The 17,844-nt window shown below is 50.0% G+C and overlaps 1 protein-coding gene across 1 annotated transcript in view; it reads left to right on the plus strand.

The window, feature by feature from the left end:
- ptprua (protein tyrosine phosphatase receptor type Ua) overlaps positions 1–17,844 on the plus strand; it is a 370,817-nt gene that overhangs the window by 322,200 nt on the left and 30,773 nt on the right. Inside the window, exon 20 of the mRNA XM_079258799.1 lies at positions 15,611–15,647. Within this exon, the coding sequence (XP_079114925.1) occupies positions 15,611–15,647 (37 nt within the window). The remainder of the gene's footprint in view (positions 1–15,610; positions 15,648–17,844) is intronic.

Here is a 17,844-nt window from a genome sequence, read left to right on the forward strand (position 1 = left end):
CTCCACCCTCCTTCCTCCTGGTTATTTAGAACGCTACACCGTCTCCACCCTCCTTCCTCCTGGTTATTTAGAACGCTACACCGTCTCCACCCTCCTTTCTCCTGGTTATTTAGAACGCTACACCGTCTCCACCCTCCTTCCTCCTGGTTATTTAGAACGCTACACCGTCTCCACCCTCCTTCCTCCTGGTTATTTAGAACGCTACGTCGTCTCCACCCTCCTTTCTCCTGGTTATTTAGAACGTTACACCGTCTCCACCCTCCTTTCTCCTGGTTATTTAGAACGCTACACCGTCTCCATCCTCCTTCCTCCTGGTTATTTAGAACGCTACACCGTCTCCATCCTCCTTCCTCCTGGTTATTTAGAACGCTACGCCGTCTCCACCCTCCTTTCTCCTGGTTATTTAGAACGCTACACCGTCTCCACCCTCCTTCCTCCTGGTTATTTAGAACGCTACACCGTCTCCACCCTCCTTTCTCCTGGTTATTTAGAACGCTACACCGTCTCCACCCTCCTTTCTCCTGGTTATTTAGAACGCTACGCCGTCTCCACCCTCCTTCCTCCTGGTTATTTAGAACGTTACACCGTCTCCACCCTCCTTTCTCCTGGTTATTTAGAACGCTACTCCGTCTCCACCCTCCTTTCTCCTGGTTATTTAGAACGTTACACCGTCTCCACCCTCCTTTCTCCTGGTTATTTAGAACGCTACGCCGTCTCCACCCTCCTTCCTCCTGGTTATTTAGAACGTTACACCGTCTCCACCCTCCTTTCTCCTGGTTATTTAGAACGCTACACCGTCTCCACCCTCCTTTCTCCTGGTTATTTAGAACGCTACTCCGTCTCCACCCTCCTTTCTCCTGGTTATTTAGAACGTTACACCGTCTCCACCCTCCTTTCTCCTGGTTATTTAGAACGCTACGCCGTCTCCACCCTCCTTCCTCCTGGTTATTTAGAACGTTACACCGTCTCCACCCTCCTTTCTCCTGGTTATTTAGAACGCTACACCGTCTCCACCCTCCTTTCTCCTGGTTATTTAGAACGCTACGCCGTCTCCACCCTCCTTCCTCCTGGTTATTTAGAACGTTACACCGTCTCCACCCTCCTTCCTCCTGGTTATTTAGAACGCTACAACGTCTCCACCCTCCTTCCTCCTGGTTATTTAGAACGCTACAACGTCTCCACCCTCCTTCCTCCTGGTTATTTAGAACGTTACACCGTCTCCACCCTCCTTCCTCCTGGTTATTTAGAACGCTACACCGTCTCCACCCTCCTTCCTCCTGGTTATTTAGAACGCTACAACGTCTCCACCCTCCTTCCTCCTGGTTATTTAGAACGCTACACCGTCTACACCCTCCTTCCTCCTGGTTATTTAGAACGCTACGCCGTCTCCACCCTCCTTCCTCCTGGTTATTTAGAACGCTACAACGTCTCCACCCTCCTTTCTCCTGGTTATTTAGAACGTTACACCGTCTACACCCTCCTTCCTCCTGGTTATTTAGAACGCTACACCGTCTCCACCCTCCTTTCTCCTGGTTATTTAGAACGTTACACCGTCTACACCCTCCTTCCTCCTGGTTATTTAGAACGCTACACCGTCTCCACCCTCCTTTCTCCTGGTTATTTAGAACGCTACGCCGTCTCCACCCTCCTTCCTCCTGGTTATTTAGAACGCTACGCCGTCTCCACCCTCCTTCCTCCTGGTTATTTAGAACGCTACGCCGTCTCCACCCTCCTTCCTCCTGGTTATTTAGAACGCTACGCCGTCTCCACCCTCCTTCCTCCTGGTTATTTAGAACGCTACGCCGTCTCCACCCTCCTTCCTCCTGGTTATTTAGAACGCTACACCGTCTCCACCCTCCTTTCTCCTGGTTATTTAGAACGCTACACCGTCTCCACCCTCCTTCCTCCTGGTTATTTAGAACGCTACGTCGTCTCCACCCTCCTTTCTCCTGGTTATTTAGAACGCTACACCGTCTCCACCCTCCTTCCTCCTGGTTATTTAGAACGTTACACCGTCTCCACCCTCCTTTCTCCTGGTTATTTAGAACGCTACACCGTCTCCACCCTCCTTCCTCCTGGTTATTTAGAACGTTACACCGTCTCCACCCTCCTTTCTCCTGGTTATTTAGAACGTTACACCGTCTCCACCCTCCTTCCTCCTGGTTATTTAGAACGCTACACCGTCTCCACCCTCCTTCCTCCTGGTTATTTAGAACGCTACGTCGTCTCCACCCTCCTTCCTCCTGGTTATTTAGAACGTTACACCGTCTCCACCCTCCTTTCTCCTGGTTATTTAGAACGCTACACCGTCTCCACCCTCCTTCCTCCTGGTTATTTAGAACGTTACACCGTCTCCACCCTCCTTTCTCCTGGTTATTTAGAACGTTACACCGTCTCCACCCTCCTTCCTCCTGGTTATTTAGAACGCTACACCGTCTCCACCCTCCTTCCTCCTGGTTATTTAGAACGCTACGTCGTCTCCACCCTCCTTCCTCCTGGTTATTTAGAACGCTACGTCGTCTCCACCCTCCTTCCTCCTGGTTATTTAGAACGCTACGCCGTCTCCACCCTCCTTTCTCCTGGTTATTTAGAACGCTACACCGTCTCCACCCTCCTTTCTCCTGGTTATTTAGAACGCTACACCGTCTCCACCCTCCTTCCTCCTGGTTATTTAGAATGTTACACCGTCTCCACCCTCCTTCCTCCTGGTTATTTAGAACGTTACACCGTCTCCACCCTCCTTTCTCCTGGTTATTTAGAACGCTACACCGTCTCCACCCTCCTTTCTCCTGGTTATTTAGAACGCTACACCGTCTCCACCCTCCTTCCTCCTGGTTATTTAGAACGCTACACCGTCTCCACCCTCCTTCCTCCTGGTTATTTAGAACGTTACACCGTCTCCACCCTCCTTTCTCCTGGTTATTTAGAACGTTACACCGTCTCCACCCTCCTTCCTCCTGGTTATTTAGAACGCTACACCGTCTCCACCCTCCTTCCTCCTGGTTATTTAGAACGTTACACCGTCTCCACCCTCCTTTCTCCTGGTTATTTAGAACGCTACAACGTCTCCACCCTCCTTCCTCCTGGTTATTTAGAACGTTACACCGTCTCCACCCTCCTTCCTCCTGGTTATTTAGAACGTTACACCGTCTCCACCCTCCTTTCTCCTGGTTATTTAGAACGTTACACCGTCTCCACCCTCCTTTCTCCTGGTTATTTAGAACGTTACACCGTCTCCACCCTCCTTCCTCCTGGTTATTTAGAATGTTACACCGTCTCCACCCTCCTTTCTCCTGGTTATTTAGAACGTTACACCGTCTCCACCCTCCTTCCTCCTGGTTATTTAGAATGTTACACCGTCTCCACCCTCCTTCCTCCTGGTTATTTAGAACGTTACACCGTCTCCACCCTCCTTTCTCCTGGTTATTTAGAACGCTACACCGTCTCCACCCTCCTTTCTCCTGGTTATTTAGAACGCTACACCGTCTCCACCCTCCTTCCTCCTGGTTATTTAGAACGCTACACCGTCTCCACCCTCCTTCCTCCTGGTTATTTAGAACGCTACGCCGTCTCCACCCTCCTTCCTCCTGGTTATTTAGAACGCTACACCGTCTCCACCCTCCTTTCTCCTGGTTATTTAGAACGCTACACCGTCTCCACCCTCCTTCCTCCTGGTTATTTAGAACGCTACACCGTCTCCACCCTCCTTTCTCCTGGTTATTTAGAACGCTACACCGTCTCCACCCTCCTTCCTCCTGGTTATTTAGAACGTTACACCGTCTCCACCCTCCTTCATCCTGGTTATTTAGAACGCTACACCGTCTCCACCCTCCTTCCTCCTGGTTATTTAGAACGTTACACCGTCTCCACCCTCCTTCATCCTGGTTATTTAGAACGCTACACCGTCTCCACCCTCCTTCCTCCTGGTTATTTAGAACGCTACACCGTCTCCACCCTCCTTCCTCCTGGTTATTTAGAACGCTACACCGTCTCCACCCTCCTTTCTCCTGGTTATTTAGAACGCTACACCGTCTACACCCTCCTTCCTCCTGGTTATTTAGAACGCTACACCGTCTCCACCCTCCTTTCTCCTGGTTATTTAGAATGTTACACCGTCTCCACCCTCCTTCCTCCTGGTTATTTAGAACGTTACACCGTCTCCACCCTCCTTCCTCCTGGTTATTTAGAACGCTACGCCGTCTCCACCCTCCTTTCTCCTGGTTATTTAGAACGCTACACCGTCTCCACCCTCCTTCCTCCTGGTTATTTAGAACGCTACACCGTCTCCACCCTCCTTCCTCCTGGTTATTTAGAACGCTACACCGTCTCCACCCTCCTTCCTCCTGGTTATTTAGAACGTTACACCGTCTCCACCCTCCTTCCTCCTGGTTATTTAGAACGCTACACCGTCTCCACCCTCCTTCCTCCTGGTTATTTAGAACGCTACACCGTCTACACCCTCCTTCCTCCTGGTTATTTAGAACGCTACGCCGTCTCCACCCTCCTTCCTCCTGGTTATTTAGAACGTTACACCGTCTCCACCCTCCTTCCTCCTGGTTATTTAGAACGCTACGCCGTCTCCACCCTCCTTCCTCCTGGTTATTTAGAACGCTACGCCGTCTCCACCCTCCTTCCTCCTGGTTATTTAGAACGCTACACCGTCTCCACCCTCCTTCCTCCTGGTTATTTAGAACGCTACGCCGTCTCCACCCTCCTTCCTCCTGGTTATTTAGAACGCTACGCCGTCTCCACCCTCCTTCCTCCTGGTTATTTAGAACGTTACACCGTCTCCACCCTCCTTTCTCCTGGTTATTTAGAACGCTACACCGTCTACACCCTCCTTCCTCCTGGTTATTTAGAACGCTACACCGTCTCCACCCTCCTTTCTCCTGGTTATTTAGAACGTTACACCGTCTACACCCTCCTTCCTCCTGGTTATTTAGAACGCTACAACGTCTCCACCCTCCTTCCTCCTGGTTATTTAGAACGCTACACCGTCTCCACCCTCCTTCCTCCTGGTTATTTAGAACGCTACGCCGTCTACACCCTCCTTCCTCCTGGTTATTTAGAACGCTACGCCGTCTCCACCCTCCTTCCTCCTGGTTATTTAGAACGCTACACCGTCTCCACCCTCCTTTCTCCTGGTTATTTAGAACGCTACACCGTCTCCACCCTCCTTCCTCCTGGTTATTTAGAACGCTACGCCGTCTACACCCTCCTTCCTCCTGGTTATTTAGAACGCTACGCCGTCTACACCCTCCTTCCTCCTGGTTATTTAGAACGCTACGCCGTCTCCACCCTCCTTCCTCCTGGTTATTTAGAACGTTACACCGTCTCCACCCTCCTTCCTCCTGGTTATTTAGAACGCTACACCGTCTCCACCCTCCTTTCTCCTGGTTATTTAGAACGCTACACCGTCTCCACCCTCCTTCCTCCTGGTTATTTAGAACGCTACACCGTCTCCACCCTCCTTCCTCCTGGTTATTTAGAACGCTACACCGTCTCCACCCTCCTTCCTCCTGGTTATTTAGAACGCTACGCCAGTCTCCACCCTCCTTTCTCCTGGTTATTTAGAACGTTACACCGTCTCCACCCTCCTTTCTCCTGGTTATTTATAACGCTACAACGTCTCCACCCTCCTTTCTCCTGGTTATTTAGAACGCTACGCCAGTCTCCACCCTCCTTTCTCCTGGTTATTTAGAACGCTACGCCGTCTCCACCCTCCTTTCTCCTGGTTATTTAGAACGTTACACCGTCTCCACCCTCCTTTCTCCTGGTTATTTAGAACGTTACACCGTCTCCACCCTCCTTCCTCCTGGTTATTTAGAACGCTACGCCGTCTCCACCCTCCTTTCTCCTGGTTATTTAGAACGCTACAACGTCTCCACCCTCCTTCCTCCTGGTTATTTAGAACGCTACAACGTCTCCACCCTCCTTCCTCCTGGTTATTTAGAACGTTACACCGTCTCCACCCTCCTTTCTCCTGGTTATTTAGAACGCTACAACGTCTCCACCCTCCTTCCTCCTGGTTATTTAGAACGCTACAACGTCTCCACCCTCCTTCCTCCTGGTTATTTAGAACGTTACACCGTCTCCACCCTCCTTTCTCCTGGTTATTTAGAACGTTACGCCGTCTCCACCCTCCTTTCTCCTGGTTATTTAGAACGCTACACCGTCTCCACCCTCCTTCCTCCTGGTTATTTAGAACGCTACAACGTCTCCACCCTCCTTCCTCCTGGTTATTTAGAACGTTACACCGTCTACACCCTCCTTCCTCCTGGTTATTTAGAACGCTACACCGTCTCCACCCTCCTTTCTCCTGGTTATTTAGAACGCTACGCCGTCTCCACCCTCCTTTCTCCTGGTTATTTAGAACGCTACACCGTCTCCACCCTCCTTCCTCCTGGTTATTTAGAACGCTACACCGTCTCCACCCTCCTTTCTCCTGGTTATTTAGAACGCTACAACGTCTCCACCCTCCTTCCTCCTGGTTATTTAGAACGCTACACCGTCTACACCCTCCTTCCTCCTGGTTATTTAGAACGCTACGCCGTCTACACCCTCCTTCCTCCTGGTTATTTAGAACGCTACGCCGTCTCCACCCTCCTTTCTCCTGGTTATTTAGAACGCTACGCCGTCTCCACCCTCCTTTCTCCTGGTTATTTAGAACGCTACGCCGTCTCCACCCTCCTTTCTCCTGGTTATTTAGAACGCTACGCCGTCTCCACCCTCCTTTCTCCTGGTTATTTAGAATGCTACACCGTCTCCACCCTCCCTTCTCCTGGTTATTTAGAACGCTACACCGTCTACACCCTCCTTTCTCCTGGTTATTTAGAATGCTACACCGTCTCCACCCTCCTTTCTCCTGGTTATTTAGAACGTTACACCGTCTCCACCCTCCTTTCTCCTGGTTATTTAGAACGTTACACCGTCTCCACCCTCCTTTCTCCTGGTTATTTAGAACGTTACACCGTCTCCACCCTCCTTCCTCCTGGTTATTTAGAACGCTACACCGTCTACACCCTCCTTCCTCCTGGTTATTTAGAACGCTACACCGTCTCCACCCTCCTTTCTCCTGGTTATTTAGAACGCTACACCGTCTCCACCCTCCTTCCTCCTGGTTATTTAGAACGCTACACCGTCTCCACCCTCCTTTCTCCTGGTTATTTAGAATGCTACACCGTCTCCACCCTCCTTCCTCCTGGTTATTTAGAACGCTACGTCGTCTCCACCCTCCTTTCTCCTGGTTATTTAGAACGCTACGCCGTCTCCACCCTCCTTTCTCCTGGTTATTTAGAACGTTACACCGTCTCCACCCTCCTTCCTCCTGGTTATTTAGAACGCTACACCGTCTCCACCCTCCTTTCTCCTGGTTATTTAGAATGCTACACCGTCTCCACCCTCCTTCCTCCTGGTTATTTAGAACGCTACGTCGTCTCCACCCTCCTTCCTCCTGGTTATTTAGAACGTTACACCGTCTCCACCCTCCTTTCTCCTGGTTATTTAGAACGCTACACCGTCTCCACCCTCCTTTCTCCTGGTTATTTAGAACGTTACACCGTCTCCACCCTCCTTTCTCCTGGTTATTTAGAACGTTACACCGTCTCCACCCTCCTTTCTCCTGGTTATTTAGAACGTTACACCGTCTCCACCCTCCTTTCTCCTGGTTATTTAGAATGCTACACCGTCTCCACCCTCCTTCCTCCTGGTTATTTAGAACGCTACGTCGTCTCCACCCTCCTTCCTCCTGGTTATTTAGAACGTTACACCGTCTCCACCCTCCTTTCTCCTGGTTATTTAGAACGCTACACCGTCTCCACCCTCCTTTCTCCTGGTTATTTAGAACGTTACACCGTCTCCACCCTCCTTTCTCCTGGTTATTTAGAACGTTACACCGTCTCCACCCTCCTTTCTCCTGGTTATTTAGAACGTTACACCGTCTCCACCCTCCTTCCTCCTGGTTATTTAGAACGTTACACCGTCTCCACCCTCCTTTCTCCTGGTTATTTAGAACGCTACACCGTCTCCACCCTCCTTTCTCCTGGTTATTTAGAACGTTACACCGTCTCCACCCTCCTTTCTCCTGGTTATTTAGAACGTTACACCGTCTCCACCCTCCTTTCTCCTGGTTATTTAGAATGCTACACCGTCTCCACCCTCCTTCCTCCTGGTTATTTAGAACGCTACGCCGTCTCCACCCTCCTTCCTCCTGGTTATTTAGAACGCTACACCGTCTACACCCTCCTTCCTCCTGGTTATTTAGAACGCTACACCGTCTCCACCCTCCTTTCTCCTGGTTATTTAGAACGCTACAACGTCTCCACCCTCCTTCCTCCTGGTTATTTAGAACGCTACGCCGTCTCCACCCTCCTTCCTCCTGGTTATTTAGAACGCTACGCCGTCTCCACCCTCCTTTCTCCTGGTTATTTAGAACGCTACGCCGTCTCCACCCTCCTTCCTCCTGGTTATTTAGAACGCTACGCCGTCTCCACCCTCCTTCCTCCTGGTTATTTAGAATGTTACACCGTCTCCACCCTCCTTCCTCCTGGTTATTTAGAACGCTACGCCGTCTCCACCCTCCTTCCTCCTGGTTATTTAGAACGCTACACCGTCTCCATCCTCCTTTCTCCTGGTTATTTAGAACGCTACGCCGTCTCCACCCTCCTTCCTCCTGGTTATTTAGAACGCTACGCCGTCTCCACCCTCCTTCCTCCTGGTTATTTAGAACGCTACACCGTCTCCACCCTCCTTTCTCCTGGTTATTTAGAACGCTACGCCGTCTCCACCCTCCTTCCTCCTGGTTATTTAGAACGCTACGCCGTCTCCACCCTCCTTCCTCCTGGTTATTTAGAATGTTACACCGTCTCCACCCTCCTTCCTCCTGGTTATTTAGAACGCTACACCGTCTCCACCCTCCTTTCTCCTGGTTATTTAGAACGCTACGCCGTCTCCACCCTCCTTCCTCCTGGTTATTTAGAACGCTACACCGTCTCCACCCTCCTTTCTCCTGGTTATTTAGAACGCTACGCCGTCTCCACCCTCCTTCCTCCTGGTTATTTAGAACGCTACGCCGTCTCCACCCTCCTTCCTCCTGGTTATTTAGAACGCTACACCGTCTACACCCTCCTTCCTCCTGGTTATTTAGAACGTTACACCGTCTCCACCCTCCTTTCTCCTGGTTATTTAGAACGTTACACCGTCTCCACCCTCCTTCCTCCTGGTTATTTAGAACGTTACACCGTCTCCACCCTCCTTCCTCCTGGTTATTTAGAACGCTACACCGTCTCCACCCTCCTTTCTCCTGGTTATTTAGAACGCTACACCGTCTCCACCCTCCTTTCTCCTGGTTATTTAGAACGTTACACCGTCTCCACCCTCCTTCCTCCTGGTTATTTAGAACGCTACACCGTCTCCACCCTCCTTTCTCCTGGTTATTTAGAACGCTACACCGTCTCCACCCTCCTTCCTCCTGGTTATTTAGAACGCTACACCGTCTCCACCCTCCTTTCTCCTGGTTATTTAGAACGCTACACCGTCTCCACCCTCCTTTCTCCTGGTTATTTAGAACGTTACACCGTCTCCACCCTCCTTTCTCCTGGTTATTTAGGAAGCTACGCCGTCTCCACCCTCCTTTCTCCTGGTTATTTAGAACGCTACACCGTCTCCACCCTCCTTTCTCCTGGTTATTTAGAACGTTACACCGTCTCCACCCTCCTTTCTCCTGGTTATTTAGAACGCTACGCCGTCTCCACCCTCCTTTCTCCTGGTTATTTAGAACGTTACACCGTCTCCACCCTCCTTTCTCCTGGTTATTTAGAACGTTACACCGTCTCCACCCTCCTTTCTCCTGGTTATTTAGAACGTTACACCGTCTCCACCCTCCTTTCTCCTGGTTATTTAGAACGTTACACCGTCTCCACCCTCCTTTCTCCTGGTTATTTAGAACGTTACACCGTCTCCACCCTCCTTTCTCCTGGTTATTTAGAACGCTACGCCGTCTCCACCCTCCTTTCTCCTGGTTATTTAGAACGTTACACCGTCTCCACCCTCCTTTCTCCTGGTTATTTAGAACGCTACGCCGTCTCCACCCTCCTTTCTCCTGGTTATTTAGAACGCTACAACGTCTCCACCCTCCTTCCTCCTGGTTATTTAGAACGCTACACCGTCTCCACCCTCCTTTCTCCTGGTTATTTAGAACGCTACAACGTCTCCACCCTCCTTCCTCCTGGTTATTTAGAACGCTACACCGTCTCCACCCTCCTTTCTCCTGGTTATTTAGAACGTTACACCGTCTCCACCCTCCTTCCTCCTGGTTATTTAGAACGTTACACCGTCTCCACCCTCCTTCCTCCTGGTTATTTAGAACGTTACACCGTCTCCACCCTCCTTTCTCCTGGTTATTTAGAACGCTACACCGTCTCCACCCTCCTTCCTCCTGGTTATTTAGAACGTTACACCGTCTCCATCCTCCTTCCTCCTGGTTATTTAGAACGCTACGCCGTCTCCACCCTCCTTCCTCCTGGTTATTTAGAACGTTACACCGTCTCCACCCTCCTTCCTCCTGGTTATTTAGAACGTTACACCGTCTCCACCCTCCTTCCTCCTGGTTATTTAGAACGCTACACCGTCTCCACCCTCCTTTCTCCTGGTTATTTAGAACGCTACACCGTCTCCATCCTCCTTCCTCCTGGTTATTTAGAACGCTACAACGTCTCCACCCTCCTTCCTCCTGGTTATTTAGAACGCTACACCGTCTCCACCCTCCTTCCTCCTGGTTATTTAGAACGCTACAACGTCTCCACTCTCCTTCCTCCTGGTTATTTAGAACGCTACACCGTCTCCACCCTCCTTCCTCCTGGTTATTTAGAACGCTACGCCGTCTCCACCCTCCTTCCTCCTGGTTATTTAGAACGCTACAACGTCTCCACCCTCCTTCCTCCTGGTTATTTAGAACGCTACGCCGTCTCCACCCTCCTTCCTCCTGGTTATTTAGAACACTACACCGTCTCCACCCTCCTTCCTCCTGGTTATTTAGAACGCTACAACGTCTCCACCCTCCTTCCTCCTGGTTATTTAGAACGCTACGCCGTCTCCACCCTCCTTCCTCCTGGTTATTTAGAACACTACACCGTCTCCACCCTCCTTCCTCCTGGTTATTTAGAACGCTACAACGTCTCCACCCTCCTTCCTCCTGGTTATTTAGAACGCTACGCCGTCTCCACCCTCCTTCCTCCTGGTTATTTAGAACGCTACACCGTCTCCACCCTCCTTCCTCCTGGTTATTTAGAACGCTACAACGTCTCCACCCTCCTTCCTCCTGGTTATTATTTCTCCTCTCCTATATTTTCCTCCCTCTTGCGGGGCAACGAGTCTGGATGCTCCTCCATTTCAGTGGAAAACATCTGGCTGATGACCCACGGTGGTCTCTGCTCATTTTCTCCGATAACACAGGATTCACAGCTAAAACACGCAACAAGTTTGTCCCCTTTGAGCTGCCGTACTCAGAGATGGCGAAGCCTTTGCAGAGCCGTACGGTTGCTCTTCTCCTTAGAAGATCTGGTAAGGATCATCGAGCCAATCGGGAATCCACAGATGTCTGCTGAAAATGATCATTTGGTGCAGAGCAGAAGGTGGAGAAGGATGTTGACTCGGCCGGCTGGATGAGGTCTGATCCTCTCCCAGAGGTGGAAACGACTGGACCGTCCACACCGTCTGGAGGAATAAAGCAGGACGCAGACGGAGCTCGGATCTACTGTAGAAACATGGAAACTAGAGTTTACTGACTCTTCTCTCCACAGGTCCAAGCTGCTATTAACCCTTTCACTCCACTGTCTGTTCCTGGTCTTTAATCACAATAACCAGTTCTTGTTTCCTTCCCACCTCCCTCTTTTCTCCCCCCCCCCCCTCCGGTTTCCCATCCTTTGCATCTCGTAGATTCGGATAAACAGGGAAGTAAGTACCTTTTCATGCTCGCTCCTCCACTGTCCCTGCCAGACCTTCATGGCTTCCTTCCCATCCTCTGTGAACCACTGAGCTTCTCCACGTCACTGACCTCTCTTTGTTGATGTGACTGCAGCTGTCTCTCTGTCCTGCTTCATCTGCAGTCAGCTGGAGATTTTTCTTCCTGATGGGATGTTGTGGAGCAGGGAAGACGGGTCAGGTCAGGTCCATGTTCCTACGTAAAGGGAAGGAGGTGTCCAGACTGAGAAAGTTAGGGTCCATTGTTCTGAGCATCTCAGATATCAGGAAGAAACTTTACCAGTCAGACTCCGGCTGTTTCTCAATTCAGGGTCTGCACACCTCCAGGTCTACAGACTACATAGACTACCAGGTGTGGTCTATGTAGTCTGTAGATTTAAAGCAACCCGATCTCCTAATAAGACCAGGTTTTCCCCAGAAGCTTTTCCAGTTATCTATAAAGCCCACATTTTGTTCTGGGCACCACCTGGACAGCCAGCGGTTAAAGGATGACAAACGGCTAAACATGTCATCGCTGGTCAGGTCTGGCAGGGGTCCGGAGAAACTACAGAGTCTGACATGGTTTTAGCAAAGTCACACACTGAGGCAACGTTTACTTTGGTGATCTCTGATTGGTGTAACCGGGTGTCATTTACCCCAACATGAATAATAATCTTCTTGTATTTATGTTTATCTTTAGCCAGCAGTTTTAAGTAGGATTCAATGTGTCCTGCTCTGGAACCTGGAATGCATCTGACTACGATCCCTGGAGTATCTATCGCCACGATTCTAACTATGGAGCGCAATCTTACATTTCTCACGACTGACTCTCCAATTATCAGAGTCGTTGGAGAGGAGTGTGACGGAGGCTTTACCCGAGGTGGTGGTGGTGATGTAGCGGGGTGGGCAGCACGGCGGGTGGGGGTCCGTTTTGGAGCCGGGGTAAAGAACGGCTCGGACCTGCGAGCTTTACTGTGGAGCTCGGGCACCGGGGGGAGTGCGCTGCATTTGTTAAGGAGAAGCCAGTCGGTCATTTTCTGAACCGCTTAGTCCAGTTAAAGATGCATTCACATCAGGTTAGTTCACTAGACTAGTCCAATTGGGGACATGGTCTGATTGGGGACTGGGTCCGGTTGGGACTGGGTCCAGCTGTAGGGGGGTGTATCCATGCGGACCGTGTTCACGCTGCACTTTGGTGAAACCAGCCAAACCATTAGAATAATATCTCCCCATTCCCACCAGAGGTGGCGCTGCACTTTTGTAGCTAGTGGGAACATCCGTACATTGGTGCACCCAATGCAAGCAAGCTGCAGCCAAAACGTTCAATACTGTAGGTCACCGCTAGGGGGCAGTACACCGCACAAGTCTGAAAAGGTGAGTCTGCCCGTAACGTTATATTTCCATAGCATTTCTGTAAACAACAGTTTACCAAGCCGTTGCTAACAAGGCGCGAGTGTTTGTCACACTGCAACTGGGAGGAAAATGCCTGTAGCTGCGAACTTAGTCTGAGAGGCGCTCCTCAGAACTGTCCACCACCTCCGATCTCGTTTTTATGCTCTCGTTTGCATGAGTACCTCAAGTGTTCAATCAATATTGTATTGCATGCAACACGTTACCTTTCATCAATGTGCGTTTGCCTACGTGACAGACATACGTTGAAAAGGCTTGAGCGCCATGATATGCACACATTGCCAGCCGGAAACGTATCCCAAGCCTTAGCGCTCGCTTCCTGGCTCAAGCTGTCTTTCAACCACCCAGCATTGGACGAGCATGTAGCATTAGCTGCGTAGGTTCTGCATTGTTAGCTCTTCAGGGGACCGTACATCGTACCCAGAATGTTTTAGTTTGTGGGGATGAGAGCTGAAAAGAAAGATGGGTGGTTGCTAACTGCATAACCAGATAAAAGTAAAGCTACCAGCCAATCAGGAGGCTGAAAAGACCATTATTTTGTAGATTTACTCTTCAGTAAGTGCAGCGGGAATTTTACTTTTTAAAAAGCTGAAAGTTTTCTGATTGGTCGGCTTGGTGCTGTGTCCTCTTCCGTTAGCATGGAACAGCTTGTCCTGCTTCCTTCATACGGTGGAGGACCACAGCTCCTTGGTTTGGTTGTGAAAGGCAGAAGAAAAATCTCCAGCCCTGTTTTTACATGGAGTCGAGTCAAACACACACGGTTTAGGTTCAAACACCAGAAACACGAAACCTTTTCCAGTATCGTGACATGTCACGTCTGAGGACGTAGTTGCAGATTTAAAGGAACTCATTTTGTGGCTGGAAATCAAGATGTTCGTACTCACACAGCCAAATGTAACCCTGATGGGCCCCACGTGGACATGCTGGCGGGGTTGTCCTCATCCAATCCGTTTTAGTCAAAACAAACCCAAACTTCATATTTGTAGCTTCAGAATGGAGTTTTCTGGTTCTCTGCCCACACATCTGAGTATCTGCAACCGAGAGAAGAGTTCGTGAGCATTGATCTACGAGCTTTGGAGGAATTTTTTTTTGGTGGATTTGGTTAATTTTTGGTGGAATTTGGCCGCGTAGCTCTGCAACATCTGGGATCAGAAAGCTACGTACGAAGCTGCAGGAGATCCCAGCCCCCCCGACGTCCTCCTCTGCTCTCAGCAACGATAATTAAAATTTCTTCAGGAGTCCTCGCAGCATTTCTGAGATGTGTGATGAAAATGAGCTCCTTTAGTCGTGATGTTGCCGTCAGCCGGCGGAAGTCGAGACAGAATGTGTGGAAGCAGAACAAAGCAAGTTTTTCCTGCCAGACAGGACCCATAAGCTCTACAGTTGTCACGTGCATGCTTTACCTTTCTATTTTAATTCATCCTGATTTCACTTGATGTTTTCCTGTCTCTGCTTGGCTGCTGGTGGAAACGGGGTTGCCACGGCGACAGACAGGAAACTGGTTGGAATGAGGGTTGCTGTGCTCTTTCATAGTGACGGTCATCCATCTCACCTCCCGCCTGCAGCATGACAGATATGGAAAGTAATTTGTGTTGCTGCCTGGCTGAGTTGTGCAGATGTGTCTATTGTGTTTGGATGGTGGGGTTGTGCATGGGGGGGGTACAGTATTTGTACAAATGTTGACGGTATACAGCAGTGGAAATCCCTTTAGCTGTGAGTGATGAGGAGGGTTCACTGGTTTGGATTCCAGAGATCCATCACAGCTGCTGCTTTGCATTCAGCGTGTCTCGTTCTGGTGGAGGGTCTAACAGCCTTCCAGGCCCTCCGCGCTGGATCAGAACCGTACTCATGCTGGGCAGAGCAGAGAGAACGCCGCCTGATCAGGCACTGCCACCCAGCCGGAGTTACTCTCAGGCCTGGACATCCTTCATCCTCAGTCACCGTCTGATCAGCAGCCGGGCTGCATGCTAAGCTCTGCACGGGGCGACCCGGACGGAGACGGGCCGCAAACAGCTGGGATTAATGCCGTTTCTCCGCACATTACAACTGCAGCGCAATCCTTCACCCTGAGCCGACACCAGCAGGCTGTCCGGAGTTCCTGGCTGCTCCGGCGTAGATTAGTTCATAGCGAGGATCATCAGTCAGCGAGCAGCAACCTGCTGCCAGATGACCTGAAACTTCCGGTCCCAGTCTCGTTTCATTGTGGTAATTATTAACTCTCACCTGTTCTTCTTTCACGCAGGGCTACCAGCGGTCAAACCACTTCATCGCCACGCAGGGTGAGTGTTAGCTTCGTCTGCCGTCTGACGCTACGAACGTAAGTCTGATGAACACATAAACCACACGAGGCCTTTTTGCTTCACATCTGGATTTCTGCACCAAACACTCCTGGAACAGCGATCTGTCTGCAACGCGCCTCTGACAGACAGGCTGCGACGCCACGACGCTACCATGCTACATCGTAGCGATGTCTTGACTCTCTCCTGACTCGGATTCCTCCTTTCGCTCTCTTTGGTCGTCAGTCGTCCCGCCTCTCCAGAGAAACTTCCTGTTTCTGCCACGTTGCGCCATCTGCTGGTGGAGATGGAAACGGAAAACGGTTTGGAGAATCCGTTGGAGGTTCAGAAGCAACCGGGTGGTCCTCTTCATCGGGACCTCCCGGTACCGGGTGTTCCTCTTCATCGGGACCTCCCTGTACCGGGTGGTCCTCTTCATCGGGACCTCCCGGTACCGGGTGGTCCTCTTCATCGGGACCTCCCGGTACCGGGTGGTCCTCTTCATCGGGACCTCCCGGTACCGGGTGTTCCTCTTCATCGGGACCTCCCGGTACCGGGTGGTCCTCTTCATCGGGACCTCCCGGTACCGGGTGTTCCTCTTCATCGGGACCTCCCGGTACCGGGTGGTCCTCTTCATCGGGACCTCCCGGTACCGGGTGTTCCTCTTCATCGGGACCTCCCGGTACCGGGTGGTCCTCTTCATCGGGACCTCCCGGTACCGGGTGGTCCTCTTCATCGGGACCTTCCGTACCGGGTGTTCCTCTTCATCGGGACCTTCCGTACCGGGTGGTCCTCTTCATCGGGACCTTCCGGTACCGGGTGGTCCTCTTCATCGGGACCTCCCGGTACCGGGTGGTCCTCTTCATCGGGACCTTCCGTACCGGGTGGTCCTCTTCATCGGGACCTCCCGGTACCGGGTGTTCCTCTTCATCGGGACCTCCCGGTACCGGGTGTTCCTCTTCATCGGGACCTCCCGGTACCGGGTGTTCCTCTTCATCGGGACCTCCCGGTACCGGGTGGTCCTCTTCATCGGGACCTCCCGGTACCGGGTGGTCCTCTTCATCGGGACCTCCCGGTACCGGGTGTTCCTCTTCATCGGGACCTTCTGGCTGAGGTGTAGATGCGTTTCAGCCTGAAACATTCTGCGTTGTGATAAAACGTTTGCAACATTTAGAGTCTGTTTCTTCTGATTTTATTCTAAATTTTCTCTCATCGTCTACAAATCAGATTAGAATGAAAATAAAAAGACAAATCCAGAAAAAAGAGATTGCAGTGAAACTAAAGATGATTGAGTCACCATGCAGGCTGAGATGGAGGTGTTTCTGAGGGGGAGGAAGTATGAGCAGGAGATTTATAACAGGTATCCTGATGCAGGACAACAACACAGTGAATAATCTCTCCTACATGTGGAGGTTTGTGTTGGTTTTATCATGTAAATGTGGGAAATGATGCAGGAATGTGGAACTATTTTCAGCTGGATGCTGTAGGTGTGTGTTCATGGTAGAGACGGAGCGTGTTCGTTGTTTTCGGACACAGTACAGCTCTTCGACACAAACAGGAAGAAATTTCAGACGCAGCAGTTGCATCGTAGAGAAAACATGTTTACAACAGGAATAAATATGTTTTCAGCAGGAATAAACACGTTTACAACAGGAATAAATATGTTTACAGCAGGAATAAACACGTTTACAACAGGAATAAACACATTTACAACAGGAATAAATATGTTTACAGCAGGAATAAATATGTTTACAGCAGGAATAAATATGTTTACAGCAGGAATAAACACGTTTACAACAGGAATAAACACATTTACAACAGGAATAAATATGTTTACAGCAGGAATAAATATGTTTTCAGCAGGAATAAACACGTTTACAACAGGAATAAATATGTTTACAACAGGAATAAATATGTTTACAGCAGGAATAAACACGTTTACAGCAGGAATAAAGACATTTACAACAGGAATAAATATGTTTACACCAAGAATAAACACGTTTACAGCAGAAATAAACACATTTACAACAGGAATAAATGTTTACAGCAGGAATAAACACATTTACAACAGGAATAAATATGTTTACAACAGGAATAAATATGTTTACAGCAGAAATAAACACATTTACAACAGGAATAAATATGTTTACAGCAGGAATAAATATGTTTACAGCAGAAATAAACACATTTACAACAGGAA

Source organism: Telmatherina bonti, assembly GCF_933228915.1.
Source record: "Telmatherina bonti genome assembly, chromosome: 19".
In the NCBI taxonomy this organism is placed as follows: Eukaryota; Metazoa; Chordata; class Actinopteri; order Atheriniformes; family Telmatherinidae; genus Telmatherina; species Telmatherina bonti.